The 19,573-nt window shown below is 38.5% G+C and overlaps 1 protein-coding gene across 1 annotated transcript; it reads left to right on the top strand.

The window, feature by feature from the left end:
• Nucleotides 1-712: 712 nt before the first annotated feature.
• LOC139714949 (target of rapamycin complex 2 subunit MAPKAP1-like) lies at nucleotides 713-19,474 on the top strand (the record flags this gene model as incomplete). The annotated part of the gene is made up of 6 exons (XM_071626596.1): nucleotides 713-865; nucleotides 1,909-2,109; nucleotides 5,950-6,122; nucleotides 13,364-13,549; nucleotides 17,406-17,515; nucleotides 19,367-19,474. Coding segments are annotated over exons 1-6 (931 nt in total), but the record flags the coding sequence as incomplete, so codon positions are not given.
• Nucleotides 19,475-19,573: the final 99 nt, after the last annotated feature.

The raw sequence follows: 19,573 nt of genomic DNA, 5'->3' as shown, positions 1-19,573 counted from the left end.
GTCTTCATTTTCCTTTGATTAAACAGTCAAAACATGAGTGTAAAAAAACTTTCTTCCTGTGAAAATACCTGATTCTTGCAGTAGTTTGTCCTTTTTTTTTCTTTGTTTTTGAGTGAATCTGTTAATGATGATCACTAAAAGGAAATTTAGTGTTAGAATGACAGTTTTGACTGTGATATAAATCACTTGATTAGGAATGCACACAGGCAGTGCATGTTTTATTTTGAGGTGACAGTGTATGTCACATGCTTCTGTAATATTTTATTTCAAATGTTTGCCTGTATTCTCATAGGAACTTCCAATTCCATGTACAAATTCCAATTGAAACAATTGCAATGACTCCTCATCTATGAGATACAGTGAGATAATCATAAGTCTTTCATCATGCACATGCAAGATATATTAAACATGAGTGCAACAATGTGGAATGAGCTAGTGATTGTGAATCATGGATTAGCTTGGATCAAACGGGAGATGTCAGTGACATTTTTACTCAGCCCTTTGTACTTTTTTCATGCTCTGTCTTTTTTCCCCTGAGGCATAGAGTTTTAGAATGATGATTCAGACTCAAGATTTGATAACACTTGTTGAGCACTGTTGTTCATGCCTTGTTCCGTGTGATGTACTTGATTCTCGGATCACCCAACGATTAACTCTATTAAACGTGGAAGATATGCTCGTGCCCTTGTGTAGTGTGGCGCTGCATTTAGACATGGATGCCTGTAACAAATACGCAAATGTGGCGGCTAATGAGAGGAAATTGGGTATTATGATTTGTGGATTAGGAGGAACAGGGCGCCTTTCGACGACACTCCACGCTTTAGGTGTTCTCCTGTGGCTCGTGCCGGGATTTCCTGGTGATGAGGTTGGCTTAGTGGGTTGCGGAGAATTTTCCCTCGGTTCTTTCTGCCGTTGTTGGCGCTGTGCTGAGGCATTGAGCAGAATTTGCCCCTTCTAAAGCCTATGTCCTTAGCCATATTTGCATGTCTTTGGGTGTATTATGATGATAATGCCGATAATAGTAAGGATGATGACACTGATAAAGATGATTATGGTAATGATGATGACAGCCAATACAATAATTTTGTAATTGTAATTATGGTAATCTTGTAATTGTCATTACAATAGCATGATGTGATATCACAATATCATAATATGATATTTTGATAATTATATATTATCATATTATGATGACATGATATCATAATATCATATCATATTATTATGATATTATAATTCATTATTGCTTCGAACATTGTCAATATCATTCTTTCACTTGACAACTTCTGTCTATATACACCGGATAGTACGTGAGAAAGTGGTATTTGCAGAATTCCCTCAACTACAAATTGTATGAAACTTTCCAAGAATGTGTACCCGTGAACCAAAAGAACTCACACAAAGCAACCATGCCTTTCCTGAGATGATCAACAGATGCTGAGCAGTTGCGTTTAGAACATTGTAGCATTCAGTCTGTACTGGTAGACATTATGCCGGCGTGAAATATACCTGTTTCGTAATACTTCATGTGATGCTTGTAGATGAGGATGACTCGATGACCCCCTGTGGCAGTCGCAGAAGATACAGAGTTCTGGAAGATTGCATACACTTTTCAACAAGAAATGAATGTGTTGTAAGGAAAGGAGTGTGGCATGTGGTCTCCTGGTACCAAATGTCATCTGCTGTGTCAATGAGGGATGTTTAAGGGCTTCCCAGGGAGAGTTTGGGCCTTCTTGTAGAACAAAAGAGTTTAATTCAACATACGTACCTCTATGCATATATAGATAAAGCTACATCTACATGTATGTAAAGTTGTTGTTTTTTTTTTGGGGGGGGGGGCAAGAAGAAGGTCTAAACATTGTCCTTCATGGGATGTTCACACTAAAATGCCAAAATGTTCTGATGAAGCGTTTACTACAACAAGATTGGTGGAAGTATGTGACGAATGGGACACTGCGGAGAGTTCCTCCGCAGCGAAGGAGTGACGGAAGTCTAGACCCCAGCAAGTTGCGGCGGGTGTCCCTCCAAGACGCGTCACGATGGATGTGGCGGCATGCCGCTCAATCTCAATTAGCCGGCAGTGGGCCGATGTGGAGTGGTTCAGGATGGGTGGGTGTGTGTTTGGGGGGGGGGGGGGGGGGAGGAGGGAGGGAAGAGGGAGGGGGAGGGGGGAGAGAGGGGAGATGGAATTGGAGGGGGAAGCACTGGTAGAGAGAGTTGGAGAAAGGAAAAGGGGAGGGAGAGCGTGACGCTGTGTCACGAAGCCCAAAAGATCATTTGACGAGCGCCCTACAGGTAACGGATCGGCAGCGCATACTGATTGCCACTTGATTAATTGTTCGCAGCGCACATTTTGATAGCCACACGCATGTTTTTAGCAGCGATTGCATGATAGCTCCATGTAGACAACTTCGGGTGGGGGAATTTCTTTTTTTTTTTGCCTTCTTCTTTGCCAGTGTCATTGTTTATTGTATGTGTCATCACAGAAGTGAGATGCACAGAATTTGACAAGATGTTCGTGGTGTCTGTACACATTAAAGAAAAGAAAAGCCCTTTAAGATAAAAACTGCAATAATGTGACACGCACATCATAGCTCAAACCCTTGTCAAGCAATATATTCACACTTTAAAGAAAGTCTATTACAGCCAGCTAAGAACAACAGAGACTGTTAGCTTAAACTTCTATGAATTCAGGCCCCAAAGTTAGTACCCAGGTAGTACATTTCCTGGTCAAATTTTCTGCAACATTGATTCATTTGCAGAATAAAGGTTTGAAAATCACTTATGGTAACAACAAGCATTGCTTTTTTATGACATCCTTGGCATACCATTTATACTGCAGGCCAACAAGTCAAGCCAGTTTGAGAGCTGTTAAAAAAAAAAATGAATTTAAAAATGGAAGAGCTTCATTGCGTAATGGGCTAAGTGCCACTTTTAAAGTAAGTCCATCATCAGTTAGAGCAAAACAAAACCTTTCCTGTGATACCTCGCTTGTAACATAACGAGGAATATTCTTGAAGTTATGATTAATTATATCCTGTATTTTCTTATTATTTTCCTTGTTTCCTAGCAGCTTTAAGCACCAAATATATCAACCCAACATACATGGATTTAGCATGTTTTGCAATAAAACTCTTCATTTTTACCACTTTTACACATCTGAACCCGTTAGATAGATTCCTGCGTGCATGAAATTACATTTCAAAAGATGTTTCTTGAACTGCTTGCATAAATTCATGTAATGCCAGGAATCGCTCGCCACTGCCTCTGAAACCACTTTCCATAGGTGGTCGGAAAAATGGATATAACAATGGGACAGGGTCATTGTTTCTAGTTCATGTTTGTTTAACTGAGCCGCATTTATAGTGCCCTCACTCATAGAATTACACATGTTTGTATTCCATTTCCCCACACCATGCTCATGCAGTCGTACTCGCATATTTTGAAATTTGTTGACTGAATCTCGCTTTATTCATGCTAATGCCTCAAACACTCTGTGTGTTTGTCTTCAAATGGCATGTCTATGGTGATATGAAAGCAGTGTGTATGCTTTTGGGGTGAAGTTGTTTTTTTTTTTTAGTGACTGAAGAATATTTTCTCCTTTTTATGGTAAATATTGTTTTTCATTTTGTTGAGTTTTTTTTTTTTTTTTTTTTTTTTGGGGGGGGAAATATTGTTTGACATTAAAGGTAGGGAATCCCATTTGCATGCCTTAAATGAAGAGTTGTATAAATACAGTGGTATGTTGAAGAGAGTATCATTTTAGAAACTCCCATAAAGTATTGAAAGTGGAAGGTAATATTTAGTACACTTTTTTGACCGTTAGAATTTGAATTGAATTATTTTCGGGGCTCACCGTAAAATGTTTGTTTAACTGAGCCGCATTTATAGTGCCCTCACTCATAGAATTACACATGTTTGTATTCCATTTCCCCACACCATGCTCATGCAGTCGTACTCGCATATTTTGAAATTTGTTGACTGAATCTCGCTTTATTCATGCTAATGCCTCAAACACTCTGTGTGTTTGTCTTCAAATGGCATGTCTATGGTGATATGAAAGCAGTGTGTATGCTTTTGGGGTGAAGTTTTTTTTTTTTTTTAGTGACTGAAGAATATTTTCTCCTTTTTATGGTAAATATTGTTTTTCATTTTGTTGAGTTTTTTTTTTTTTTTTTTTTTTTTTGGGGGGGGGAAATATTGTTTGACATTAAAGGTAGGGAATCCCATTTGCATGCCTTAAATGAAGAGTTGTATAAATACAGTGGTATGTTGAAGAGAGTATCATTTTAGAAACTCCCATAAAGTATTGAAAGTGGAAGGTAATATTTAGTACACTTTTTTGACCGTTAGAATTTGAATTGAATTATTTTCGGGGCTCACCGTAAATTCCAGTACATTACTACAATTTTTGTAGGCTACCTTTGCAGACCCATGCATTGCATGTGTGTCCATCATGTATATTTTGTGAAGAAAGTTCATCAAAACTTACAAACATTTCTATATACATTCTTGCCACACACTCTATATGTTATTACATCAGCTCTTATACTTTTAGATTTGTGTTTATAGATAAAAAATACAGAAGACTGCAACAAAAAGGCTTAAGTGTGGCTGACACACCGAACTACTGAGTAGTTGAGTTTTGTGCATTATTCAAATTGTAGATAACTGTTGACTTCCAAATTTCTCAGCAGTGGCCTAAACAAGTCCCCTGAGGTTCATATTTGTGACACTGCACCTCAAAACAAACAAAAAGTCGCCAGACATGAATTTTTAGTTAAGACCATATTCTGAAAGAGCAGACTTTAAGCTTTAAAATGATGTATAACTCAAATCAGATGGACTCTCCTAACCTATCTAAATATTGGAAAGAAAGCACAAACTCAGGAAAAGTGTGAACTGAGAAAAGAGCCTCTGAAGTACAGTGTCTATTCAAGCGCTTAATCTTTACCAAACCGTGCTGGCTGTGCAATGAATGAGACAAAAAACAGGAAGTAAACCACCAGAGTGACAACAATGACGGGATTATCAGATTAAACTGAAATTATACATGCCTCATTAACAAATTCTGTCCATAATTAATGCCAACTTTCAAAGCAGTAGCACCATCCTTTCAAAAGTTATTAGAGTTGAAAGTGAAGAGTGTGGACAAGGTTTTTCAGAAATGAAAAAGGGATTCTAAAGAAACACCTAATCACACTATTCTACCAAAAATACTCGAGATAAACTGCTAAAAAAACACACTTTCCTGCCCGTTTTATGATTATAAAATTTTAGCATAATGTAAAAGAAGACCCGCTTTTTCAGAAAATATGAAAAAGTCAAGTTCGGCTAGGTTGACCCATTTCACTTATTTTCAGTCCTCACGCAAAATCAATGTGTGCGACTTTATGTTCGTTTTGAGGTGCACGGTCACATTTAATGTTTTGCTGCATTTTGGGAGGTCTGTAAAAGGTATCCCCTACCTTTAAAACACTGTACAGGAGAAAAGATATATCCCATCTATCCAGGGCATCGTTGCAATAATGAGGGGGAAAATAAAGCGTGCAGGGATGGTTTTAGTGAGTTTTATGTTAAGCAAGCAGAGTTTAAATGTATGAATATCTTTTAAATGAGCCCACTGTTTTTTGCAGACAAGAAGGCCCAGTATGGCGAAACTTCTAATATTGGATTTGCTGACTGAAATATGTTCCAAAGAGTTAACTGTATATTTCCAAACTTGTGGACCATGTGACTGTAACTGCAAAATGGCAACAACATTGTCAGCGTATCATACATGCCAAAAGCTTTGAACAGAAGTGTTGGGATGTAGGACATAGTGACTAGAATGGCACATTTATTTTTCATTCACAGTATAAAAACCATTTATGTTGATTGATTTTAATAGTGTTCTTGCGCTGTTTTCATTGACCCTTGGTTGTTTCTATTCTTCCTTTTTCTGCCCAGGCTCACGCTGTGACAGGCGCCGTGAAGAAGATTGAAATCTTCTTGACAATGTTTGAGGGCAGCATTCGCGACAGTTTCCTGAACGTCGTCGTGACGAACAACGCCCGGGTGCAAGATCTGATTGGTCTCATATGCTGGCATTACACTAACAAGGGGCTGAGACCCGAACTCAAGTGAGTTAATCTGCTCAGAGCAGCACTATTCCCTTTTGAGTGTGTTTAAGGGATTATCTCTGGGGGCATCCCTGCCAAACGCTCGAGCCGTTCATGCGTGCCTCTCTCTCGTATGAATATCTGCAACAATCTTACAATTTATTGCGGTTTTGCTTTACTATTGCCGCCTTGGCAGTAAATGATTCATTCATATTTTTGTGTTTGTCTTTTTTTTTCTGCTGTAAAAGAAGAAAAGAAATTGAAAGAAGGAGATGACATTAGGTGATGAATCACCTTGGTAAGGACAAGAAGCATTCACAGATTGCAAGGTTTATAGGGTAAAGCTATACTTGAAATCTGTTTACTGATCATTAGACCAGCAGGTTTCACGCCTGGTCTACAAATAAAATCAAATTTATGATTGTGTCTTTCTTTAAAATCCCAGTAGTCTGTGTATGCCATGGAGGAGGAAAGCTGGCCCGGCTCGGATACTGTACTCGCCATATATTAGCAAGTTGAATTTTTTGCGAATCAGGATTTCCTAACGATTTTGCGAGTGTTTATACTCGCGATTGTAAGGTACAGTAGTACAGAACGGAGCGAATGTATGCGTGCGCATCACATTCATGTCGGGATTAAAGTCAATATTTTTGTGTGTCTTTAGCGATAGCACCCGACTCGCAAATTTCGTGAAAATAAAAACCTCGCGAAATATTCGGCGTATGCAGTATACTGTGTGTGAGAAATCCTGTAACAAATTGTGTACAGCTGTATGACTGATCTCTATGTTAAGTACACACACAGCCAAAGAATCTTGACTGGACTCGAACGTTACCATTGAGCGTACGCTTTCAAATTAGTGCACATATTCACTGATAGACGCTATTCATGGTTTTGGAATGTACCCCTGTTATATGGGCAGTGAGTGAAGATCGCTTCAATCAGGCTATCCATGTCCCCTGTGCTACCGGGCCCTAGTGCCTAGTGATGAAATACAATTACCATTTTACTGGATTGCTTTTGAGTCGCGATGGGGGAATTTCTCACCCATGGATGTCAGCTCTGCCCCCCAGAAGACCCCCAAAAGCCCCAAAGAACCCTTGGGCTATTCCTCAGGCAAGATTTGTGACTGCCTGTGGCTAATCTTTGCCAAGGACGTGTGCATAGACTTTCAATGTTTGAATGGAATGACCTGTCTAGAAGTATTGAACATTTGCAGGTTACATTCCTTCTCTAATCACTTCCATGTACACGTTACTAAATGGTTTGTGTGTGCATACACAGTTGCAATGAATATTGATATGCGTGAATTGTATAATTTACACATGCACCGTCTGTCCCCCCCCCCCAAAAAAAAAGAAAAAAAAAGAAAAAAGGAAAATACAATTGGACTTTTCACATTGATAACTTTCAAAGTAATTGAACAATCTAAATGCTATTTCAGGGTATGGAATTCTAACTTCTCAACTACGTCTTGCAGAAAACCCCATTTTATTTGGTTCAGTGGTCATGGAGAAATGTGGATTTTCGTAATGCATGTCATGGGTCCATTTCTCCCGAGTTTAGCACTTGGATGCTCTTGGCATCGTATGAATGAAAATATTTTACTCACAACTGATGAAGGAACCAACACATGAATTCAAATGTTGTACAAATCATTACATGAATATATGTGTATACAAATTTGTAAATATGTTAAATATTGCTGTCATGATCATCTTGATGAAAAAAAAAAAAGAGAGAAAGAGAAAAATAAAACGGAAAATAGAAAGCCAAAAGGAGGAAGACCTCAATCCAGTCCTCAATGAGTGCATAATCTCATGTCTTTCTTTAATCATTCATTTTCACACCTTACTAATATTTGGAAAACTGATCAAATGTATTTTTTTTTCATTTCTTTTGCTTAAGATAAAGAGAAACAAGCTATCACTATTTTTGAAAGAGATTTTTGTGAGAGAACACAATGAACAACTTAGTATTTGGAAGCCGTGAACACAATGGACAATATGTCTCCTTAAAAGACTTGGAGAGAAAGGACTTCTGACATTTTACAATCTTTTCAAAGATCTCCAATTCTTTGTGACTGCTGAACCAAATTGAATGGGTTTTTTTTTGTAAGATGTAGACTTGTAATACTTTATAGTTCCATACCCTGAAATTGCATTTTAATTGATTCACTAACTTTTACATTACGGGGGCAGATCTTTTGCAGTTGCTGGACCTAATCTTTGGAACAATCTCCCACAAAGCATTCGACGTGCACCCAATTTTGCAAATTTCAAATCCAGTCTTAAAACCCACCTTTTCCATCTTCCTTGATTAAGATAAATATTTAGTACCCCTTTTGTTAATTATTGTACGGTATCTATTATATTGATTGTTATATTTGTTAGTCTTTTGTTTGTAATTTATATCTGAATTGTGCAGCGCATAGAAAGCATGTGCTTATAATGCTCTTTATAAATGTAGGTTATTGTTGCAGAAAGTCAAATTGTATTTATTATCATTATTATTATTATTTTTTTTTTTGGGGGGGAGGGGACATACAGAACCTATGTATATCTATATCTCTCTCTCTATACCTATCACAAATGTGTGTGTGTTTGTGTCTGTGTGTGTGTTCTTGTTATGGCTTCAATCGGGGATATTATAGTGTTTTACGCTAAGCAACTGGGGATACATTTCACACCAGGCATACACCTGTTTGTTCAGAGTATTTGAAACAAATGAAAAAGCGCCCTCTCAAGGCCCTAGGGATACCTTAGGGGTATATGGTGCACCTGCCTGTTCTGCATATTTACATTATAGGACCTGTAGGACCTGTAGTTTTCACTTTATTCAAAAGGGGAAATTTTGAAAACTTTTACACATATCCTTGATTATTGTGTATGCATCATATATGCTACATGAAGCCTGATTTTGAAGCTTAAAGGGACTGTACAGTTCTGGTTTAGGTTAGGATTTAGCTTTTAACGTTTTGCGAGATATTCAGAAACCACTCTATGAGATGTCAAAGAGCATGCAATTCTAAGGGGTATCAAAAGTTTATTTGATGAAAATCGGTTTTGAAATGGCTGGGATATCCAAAAACAAGGTGAGACAAAGAGATCCTAATAAAAGTTATGGCCTGTCGCCTTTTATTACTATCACTTTTTTGGATATCTCAGCCATTTGAAAATCAATTTTCATCAAAAAAAGTGCTGAATCCTTCTTAAAATTACATGCTCTTTCATATTTCATAAGAGATTTCTCATTATCTCACCTAGGAATGTTATAAACCTGAATCCTCACCTCAACCAGTACTGTACAATCCCTTTAACAAATTGAATCTAAGTAATTTTTTTTTTTAATGGTTTTCAATTTCGATTAGTAAATTCATCGAAAACAAAAATCAGACACAGATAATGAAACATGCCTGATAACCTTCAGCAAACTGTCATATCCCCAGTTGAATCATCTTACGAGAATGTTTGTGTGTGTCAGTGTGTGTGTGTGTGTAATGTGAAAATGTAGATATAGCAGCAATGGTGTTGAGTCAAGTAGGAATGATTTCACTGATTCTAACTTCTTTTCTCTAGCCATTTATGAGAAAGGCTGCAATTCTGAAATATGATATGCCCTATGAATCTCTGGCAGCTGGGTATTGTGTGTAGTGGGTCTCTCCAGGTTGTGATTGATTTCCATGACAGAAGATTAAAAATTTGATGAAATTGACCAGAAAGATTTCAGCGCATTGCTGCGAGGATTTGCTTTCTCTCTGAGACTTTTTTTCTTTCTCTGGCAGTGGCCGACCATGGCTCAAGGCTAACTAATCATATTACTCGCCGTCTCTGTTTGTGAAATTGGGAAGACAAGATCGGATTTGTTCTACCCTTGAACGATGAGTCAAAGATGGATTTTGTCGGGAAGGAGAGGGGAACGTCTTGCAGAAACCTCCAGAAAGTTTTGCATACCGTCGAAATTCTAGACAAAAAACAGAAGATGAATCACTCAGATAAGCTATACATTACAGAAAGAAGAAGAAGTGGATGTGATCCATAGCCTCCACAAGATTGAAACAAGTGGCTACTGAAATGTTTAAAACATTTTGAAATGTTATCTTAAAAACAAGAAGTCATGTTTGTGCTGGTATCTAAAAAAAAGATTCACTTGCAGTCCTTCATTTTGAGTTCCAATATGTTCTATGCACTATAGTGTTGTTCAAGAAATCATGTTTTAGAGACTTCAGAAACTTTCCTCTTTAATTGTCAGTGGACTATTAAAGGGGCATTCCAGACTATTTTGTTAATTTCGCATCATGTAGTACATAAATCGACAGTTCCATATATAGATTTGTGGAATTTGTTGTGGTCCTTGAGCAAAGAAACCAATGACTCTGAAAATTTTTATACAAATTATACTGAACAGTGTTGATGACATAGGAGCCTCACATATTTCAGAAATGTAGAAGCTTAATTCCATTACAATACCGCTTGCTTAACAAGTTCACCTGTGTAGAATCTATGCATGCCTTCTTCTATTCTGCTCCCTTGAGCCTCAACTCATGCATTCTTATGGTGAGGCTGCCTTGTCATCATCCTTGTTCATGTTACAATTTGTTATAAATTTTGAAAACATTCATATTCCTCATCCCAATCATAAATTCTGAAACTTTGTACTCAGTGTAACTAATTTATAGTTGTTCAAATGTAACAGTCTGAAAATCAGCTGGAGGTCTCCTTTATAGTGATACACCTGAGTACTGTACAAGTTTAAGATTTGTCCAATAAGGCTGGTTGACGTTCTATTGTCTGTATGATATATGTATGTGCAGTGTACAAGTTGTAGCACTGTGTGGCCATGTAATCAACCGTTCTACTGTGTTGCGTAGAAATGTGCTGCAAACGGCTGTTAGTAAGGAGTGGATCGAATCGGGGCATCGCTGGAACTGTAGTCTGTCAAGAATGCTCGCAAAGTTTTGGTTGACAAGTTTGTGACTTTGATAGTCATCTCCTCAGTCCCAGTGTACAACATTTAATGTGAGTGGGAAATACAGTATGTCAGCGCTCTTCAGAGACTAGCTCTTGTGGAGCTGAATTTACTGCTGTTGTATCTGTCTTTCTGAGGCAACATTACGATTAGATGAACTGCAGGTGTGAGATACGGCTTTTAAGATTTTGTTATCGTAGGTTGGAACAGAATATCTTCTTCATTTTTTTCCCCATATATACATACTCTGGAGGTTAGAGATTTTTGTAGAAAGGACAAATTCTGTCAACTCTTTTACCTTTTTTTTTTTTGCGACGTGAAAAATAAAAAGAGTTTGGCAATATTGACAATTTTATTCCACGTAAGGAGACACAGGGAAGCCATTTTAAAAGGGCAGTGAGAGTAGGAGTGATGCAATAGAATGATTGTGATGCGAATTTCCTCCCAGAATGGAAAGCATAAAGCGCAATGAACTCTGAGGCCGAGTCTAGGGAATAGTATTCTGCGAAAGGACTCGTTGAATACACTTATTGAAGCTAAAACAGACATGATCAAATGTCAAGTCATTGAGAACAGTACTTTACAGATAAAGCTTTTGTCATGCTTTTTTTAAATATATTTTTTGTTAGTCTTTCCAATCACCCCCTTGATTCAAAGGAACAGTAAGTTGGAACATAATGTCAAAAATAATAGGTTGAATGAGGTAAAAATGGCAGATAAACAGTAATCTTGACAAGATGAGACCCATCTTAGGAAAGGTTTCACCACTGGAGTGATGCTCAAAAGTAATCTAACCATGAAGTTTCATATCATTGTCGAGTCTCAAAATGGCGATCTGTGATGATACCTGTGCTTGTATTGTGCTCTTCAAGTTTTGTTTTGCTCCAACCAAGAAGTTTTACAAACAGGTAAAACAGATTTTTTGTATGAATTATAGTTTAAATTTCAGCCGCATTACTCCCTACCCCAATCCATCATACCCAGTCACACAAACAGATACACACATATGTGTAAATAATCATTTTATATAGAATTGTAAAACAAATTTGAGTCTCTATAGAGCAGACAAAAGGGAGTGAGAGATGGCGGAGATAAAACATGCCAGAAAAACAACAACAACAACACCCAAAATCTTCAGCAACAGCCAAGAGTAGTATTAAAAAGAGAAGAACCAGATCACATATACTTCTCCAACTGTCGGCTACTATTTCAGTCGATTACTAGTACTACTCTGATTAATCCGCCCGCCATCTCAAATCGGTTGGACTTTACGCACTCTCGGCTAGGGTGTCTACGTTCTACATGCAACTCCCCAAAGTACTCCCGTCCACTTTCTGCTGGATCGGGACAGTGAGTGTGACATCCACAGCAGGTGTGGAGATGTTGAATGAGAGATAGATAGATAGATAGATTGATAGATAGATATATAGATAGATATATAGATATAAAGATAGATAGATAGATAGATAGATAGATAGATAGATAGATAGATAGATAGATAGATAGATATATAGATAGAAAGGTATAGATAGCTAGCTAGCTAGCTAGATAGATAGATAGATAGATAGATAGATAGATAGATAGATAGATAGAGATATAGATAGATAAAGAAAGAGATGGAGAGATGGGGGAGGGGGGTTGTGGAGTGATGTTGGGGATCTCCCCCTTGAGTTTGAATTTCTCCCTCTTAAAATTTAGCTTTCTCCAGTCCAGCTTTACTTTTGTCATATGACATGTAAAAAAATAAATAAAGCTAAGATAGCACCAGAGAGCATAATCCTTGTTGGAGCTTCCAGGGCCCAACTTCAAGGACGTCTTACGTCACACTTGTGATGTGTTGTGCTATGCACACAAAATATTTTGCGCATGCTTGCCGCTGCCAGAATCTCCAGTTTGCCAGGGGTTCCAGGCACAGTCCTCGGTGAAGAAAAATATAGTCACACTTAGATCATGACAGTGTGGATTTTTCATACTCTGTGATAGCTAGAAGGAATGAAATGCTCTACCATTTTTCTTTGTGTGTGTGTGTGTGGTAGATCATCTATTAAGTGAATGCAAACTCATATTTCTGTATGTCCCACTGATTTGATCTGATTTGATATGAGGTGAGAATGGAACCAAATCTTTGTCTCAACCATTAGCCCTGTTCACTTTGTCTCATATATTATGATAGAATGTGAAAAGGTATTTTCATTGTGAAGGAAGGAAAATGAGAACCCGGAGTGGAGTTTAGATGATGTAGTCTCTCCCCATTTCATCTTGTGTGTGATTTTTTTTTTTTTTTTGGTTGATAGAGAGAACGTGGAGAATTATTGCCTGATGATCGCGGAGGAGGACGGGGAAGTGGACATGGACTTCCCCGCTCTGGACAGCAAAGAGGCCATCTCCAAGTTTGGCTTCAACACCCTGGCGCTGGTGGAGAAGGATGTTCCGCAGGATGAGGGCAAAGGGGGCGCCGGGGACAGCATCATCGTCACCATGTACGTAACTATGGCAACCCATCACTTTCCTTTAGAAAGGGGATAGAAACAGAAGAGTGGTGTGGAAATTCTTGCCCCCTAAAATGTTTGCAACGTTTCTGTGATGTGTGTTTAACGTGTGGATGGAGAAAAACAGACAATGTTTGAGGAGGTGAGAGTGAGCTTCTACTCAAATTTCCTTCTGACTGAAATTTGAGCAATCAAGATAACATGAAGATGCAGTATCTCTCTTCTTATTTGTTCCTTTAATGTGACATATTCGGTTTGTCAAGTATTTAGCAGAACAATGGCTGAAACAACCCCAAAGGCATCTTTGGTTGGAGATATGGAGACTGGTAGAAATCTGCATAATTTTTCTTCCTCGTGAAAGTTTTGATCCTTTGCCCATGAAATGCACAGCAGCAACGAGCCGTAAAATGAAGTTGTTAAGATCTAAATATATTTCAACTTTTAGTGGAAATGTTCAGTCGGAATTATGCGAGGTGTATAATCCAGATATTTTTCCTTGGATGACAGAATCTAATGTGTTTCGCTCCAGCTGTCTGATTCTATTTCTCCAGTTTCTGTCTTTCTCTCTCTCTCTCTTTCTCTTTCTTTCTCTATTTGTTTTTTTTTTTTTGGGGGGGGGGGTGGGGTGGGGGTGGGGGCAGGGGACAGGACCATTGGATGGTGTTGTATGATGGTTTGGATGCAAGAGAAACAGCATGGGACTCTCAGAGGTTGGGGGCATGGGACCCCCCAAAAAAAGAAAAAAGGGGGAAAAGATAAAGAAGACAAGAGAGTACAGTGTCAGAAGAGCACTTAAAGCTTGTAAATGTGTCAGTTGCGCCCAAATTGGAAGTGAAGCGCACTGCAATTAGGATGTCGGGTAATTGCCGAATAATATGCCACGCCATGCGTCAGATTGGAGGGCCCTGCATAAAAGGTACTGACTTACGGACAGCATCAACGGCATGACATGACAGAGTGGTAGGAAAGAGTGGGGGGGGGGGGGGGGGGGGGGGGGGGGGATGGGGGAGGACGGGGTGAGAGGGGAGGGAGAGAGGGAAATGTAGGATGGTGGAATGTGCGGGTAAATTTAGGAAGGAGATGACAGCAGAGACTAAAATAACTATTTGGTGTCATCACAAGTTTTATTTTTCTTCCTTTTTTTCTGTTTAAATAAAATGGCACTCGATACTCATTACACAGCAGAACTTCATCAATAGATAATTAGATTACATGTAGCTTTGGAGCCAAAACCAGAATGATTTCTAGTGTAAAAGGCCAATTCACAAGTGGCACATCATGTTTTAAGTATATGATGTAAGAGATTCTTTTTCTTTTCTTCTGTATTTTGAAATAAACGTCAAAAGGAGAAGTACAAATGTAGTAGATCTAAGTGATAATGGAGAGATCCCCAGATGAGATACAACTTTCTTCCAGTAAAGCACATGTATGTGCATTGATATATTCAGGTTTATTATTCTTTTGTCGTGCAAGGCTTCCTCAATTTTTAGTGTGCTATCCTTCCTTTTAGAAATGTAAGATATTCATTTATTCATTCCTTGTAGGTTTACATGATTTCATGATATTCAATCTAGTTCTCTGTCCAGCGGAGCAAATGAAAAGCTGCAAAAACGATAATGATAATAAAGATGAGTGCATAATAGTCACTTAACCCGTTTCACACTGAATTCTTAAATCCCCATAGACTTAAATGATATACAGGTAATCAGGTTCCTGTATGGAACAGGTTAAGCTGTGGAAGCAAGCAATCTAGCGAATGTTGTGAATACACTTGTTGCTCTGTCAGCACTATCTGTCAGGCAGTGCTATGGAATGTCTCCATTAATCTTCAAAATGTGATTGGAAATGCATGTTATACGCCCGAAATGTGAATGCATGATGATAATATTCAACTGAGTCGAGCTAAACCTTGATGATACTCTGTTGGGTTGTTGCAGTCAAGCTGGTTTGAGGAAAATACATATTTGAAGCAAATAACTTTGAAAAACCCAACAAATGTGAAATGAAGAACTAGTAAAGTCTCTATGCTTCATAGCAAGTTTGAGTCTTGTCTATCTTTCAGTTCCTTTCCCAATGACAAGATAAAGAAAAAAGCCCGCAGGGCTGCGATTTTTGTGTCAAAAAAAGAATAAGGAAAGAAATGGCGGCATTGCAGCTTTAAACATTGCATTACACATGCTTGGCTCCCTCATCAACTTTGCCACCAGGTAGAAACTGACATTGATTAGTATGGCGTGGGACTAAGAGACTCTGTTATTAATCACTAATGGTTTTGACCCTCCTGCACGCTTGGGGCCAGTGATACTACTCACAAGTCAATGCATATTAATATTTAACTCCCCTCCTCCCCTTGCCTCTAGGATTGGAACTCAAAAGGGAAATTGTTTTCTCCTGTTGCACACTCCCCCCCCCCCCTTCTATTCCATCTTCTTCTTCCTTCTCATGTCCACATTTTACAAGGAATTTATTCGCCCCATGTGGGGGAAAAAAGGATGGCTCTTTTTAACCTGAGGTACTCTCTTGTTTTCAGATGGAAGCAGATGTATTTTCATTAATCAAAGTGGAATATGTGTGTTATATACTCCATTTTCCCATGTTGGAATGTTGAGGGTTTTTTCTTTTTCTTTTTCTCCAAAAATCGCAGTCTTCTATTTGCAGTGTTCATGTGTCAAAGTTTTACTTCTGGTCATCATGATCACCATGATCTTTAATTTCTTGCCGATGTCGTATATCTTCTTCTCTTTTCTCTTTTTTTTTTCTATTATCTCAGTCCATTCTCTGATTCTTTCTCTCTCTCAATATTTCTCTTCCTTGGCATTTCATGTATCAGTGAATTTCTCTGTCCTCAGTTTCTTGCCTAACTTTTTTTTCATTATCTGAAGTTGTACATGTAAAAGGTAGTTTTCTTCAGAATGTAAATATTTTCTTTCAAATTTATGAATGTAACACACTGGAGCCTAAGCACTGCCACCCATGAAGGCAATATATTACTGGAGGAGCTCTCACAGATTGTGATATTAAAATTTTATCAAAGTCAGACTATATTCATTCACTGTTTGTAGTGGAGTATGATACATGTAATTCTAAGTGTAATGAACGCTTCTATTCATAATTCTCCCCTCCTTTTTTTTTTCTTACAAATTCACCCACGACAATGTTTGTGGTGGTCAATGCTTCCCTATTCTTTTTCTTTTTTTTTTCCATTGCATTTGATATGCATTTACCATTGGGGAACCCATCCCATATTTATGAGATATGGTGGATTTCAAACTACTTTATATCATATCAGGCTTTTTATCATAGCTTGATGTCTGATTTTATAATGAGAATTTTTTGAGGGCCATCTGTAAAGGTACACATTGTAGTTCTGATTGTGTTGAGGAGTACTACAGCGAAGTGTCATCAAGCTTAAACTGTCTTTGAGGTTCCAATGAAAATCAGTCCTCTTGGGAACCATGGGTTTATGTATATTCGTTTAGATGGAAGATTCATATTTTACATGCAATATTATGCTTTTCTGTTTCATAGTTGGGAAGATACTGATCAATTTCAAAAGCAAACTGTGATGTCTTGTCTGTTTAGATATTTGATGAAGCCATTAGAAAGGTCATCGTGTATAAAATATCTTGTTTTGATGATGTTTTAAATTTGCACAGGGAAAACTTTCAATGTTGTTCTCAAACTCAGATCTCAGATGAAAACAAAATTTGGGGGTCTGTTTATCTTTAATAGCATGCTGACTTTCATAGTATGTCTTGTGTACACATTCAAGAACTGATACTCTGTATTTTAGCATTCACTTATTCACAAACTCTTGATGATTGATGTTTCTTGATTTTGTCGGTAGTAAATCATCGGACGGCGAATCTCGCTTGGCGGTGGACACCACCCAAATCACTCTCAGACAGATTCTGACCAAGGCGCTGAGGAAACGAAAAGGAATCATCCCTACAGCAGGTTGGTTTCGGTCTGGCTGGCTTACCGCCACCTTAACAACTTCTTTCTTACTTTATCCCTTTATGTATGGCACCCTGCAGGTCATATTATTCAGCAAGTCTATTTTTTTTTTGTGAGTCGCGACTTGCCGACAATTTCGCGAGTAATTAATTCGCGATCATGGAGTACGGGCAATGGACAGAGAAATGTACACATGTTCATTGCATTCGTTTCGGGATCAGAATTCATATTTTTCGCGTGTTTTGAAATTTGCGAAAATAAAAACCCCGCAAAATATATAGCATACACTGTACATACACTACTTTGTTCGCCAGTTGGTGCAAGATGTCTGGAAGCTAATTGTCAATGAATACTTGTAGAGATTACCTATCCCCCTTAATCACTGTAATGTGTCACCTTGGCTTCCCGGTTGGAACGAGGCACGTGGCCGTAATACGTGAGTGGGATTGCTATTAAATCTACAACTACGTTAAGTTTGGATGAATTACTGAATGCTGATGAAAAAGTTAGGCAAGTTAAAGGTGCATGGTCCCGGTGTTTCAGTCAAATGCGTACGCGGGCGCACGGCGCATGTTTTCTATAGAGACCTACGCTATTGACTCCTCTTAAGCGCTTACGCTTTGGCCCACTTCCCCGAGTCCGGAGAAGTCCGATTCACTGTAGTCAGTGGTCGGATCACAGTTCGGCTCATGATTCGGCTGAGGGGGGATGACAACTTTAGTGAATTTCTTTTGTGATGTCATAATAACAAGCACATATGCACGCACCATGGCATTACTACAGACTGCGCATCACGCAGAGAAGACAACGAAGGCAACGTTACTTAGCAACACCTACGCACTTTACTCTTGATGACAGCTCAACTTCGGTAATCTTCGTATCAATGCTAACGGTGATCGGCAGTATCATCAACAGCGCCCTCTACACTACCGGGACTATGCACCTTTAAGCGAAGTGCTTGGGCACAATAAAGATTCAGCTTCTCTTCCTGTGCACATGGAAATTTATACCCATGAAAATGGGTTTTGAATTTCCACTTTTTATCCATCTATCCAGAATTGTTACTTCATTTTCTGGTGTATGCATTGCTTTGTATGCAGGATTATTTTTTTTCCCCCAATAATCACTGATATTTCAGATGTGATATTTCACTTGTACAAAGGTTAACAGGCTCCAACATGTGCCACAGGCCAAGACACCCCCCGGGGACTTTGAAATTTAGTGTTTATGCAGGCAAAGAAAGAAACCCTTAAAATTCTTTTTCTCACTGAGAAATTGTTTGATATGGTGATTTCCAGCATTATTTACATTATTTGGTAGCTTTATCATCACTATCATGATTGCCATTTGTGAAGTGTAATCGTAATCATCATTTCCATATATGTCATGTACTTAAGCTTAATAGTTTACAAAATTAAAAGTAGGTACTGTTGTCGTCTTTATTGTCAGGAGAAAATTGTATCATTAACAGTGTGCCATGAATATTTTTCGCAATTATTGCCACAAATTATGACAATTGTCATGCTGTTAAGAACAAATGGAGAGGTTTATGGTGACACCATATGGTATTTGTCCAGAAAAGAATTGTTGGGATGACAAAGGTAAGTGGAAAGGATTGACCCCCCGACCCCCCCCCCCCCCCCCCCCCCCAATAAAATACTTCTTTGCTAAAATTTGATATGGTGAGAAACTGATACAATGAAGGAGGTAGAAAGAGAGAGAGAAAGAAAGTAAGAGAGAGAAAAGAAAGAGAAGTATTGTAACAACAACAACAACAACAAGTTTTGACAAGAACTGTGAACTGTAACCCGTAATCATCCATATCATTTATTATGACCCTATTCTCCCCAGGACCCCACTACCTCTTGGAGAAGACCTCTGCCCCTGGTGTGCCATTGGACCTGGACCTCAAGCTGTGTGAGGTGGACACCATGAACTTCATCATGGTCCGAGAACACAGTGAGTCCCACCCCATTGCAGTTACAGGCTTTATCACAAGTTTGATATTGAATTACCTTGTTAGCCCACCTGAGCCAAAGGCTCAAGTGAGCTATTGCA

This window comes from Diadema antillarum, unplaced genomic scaffold, assembly GCF_040938485.1.
Source record: "Diadema antillarum isolate AM-2024a unplaced genomic scaffold, OU_Dant_1.0 seq00002559_RagTag, whole genome shotgun sequence".
Classification (NCBI taxonomy): domain Eukaryota; kingdom Metazoa; phylum Echinodermata; class Echinoidea; order Diadematoida; family Diadematidae; genus Diadema; species Diadema antillarum.
This window is presented reverse-complemented; position numbering and strand designations above follow the sequence as displayed.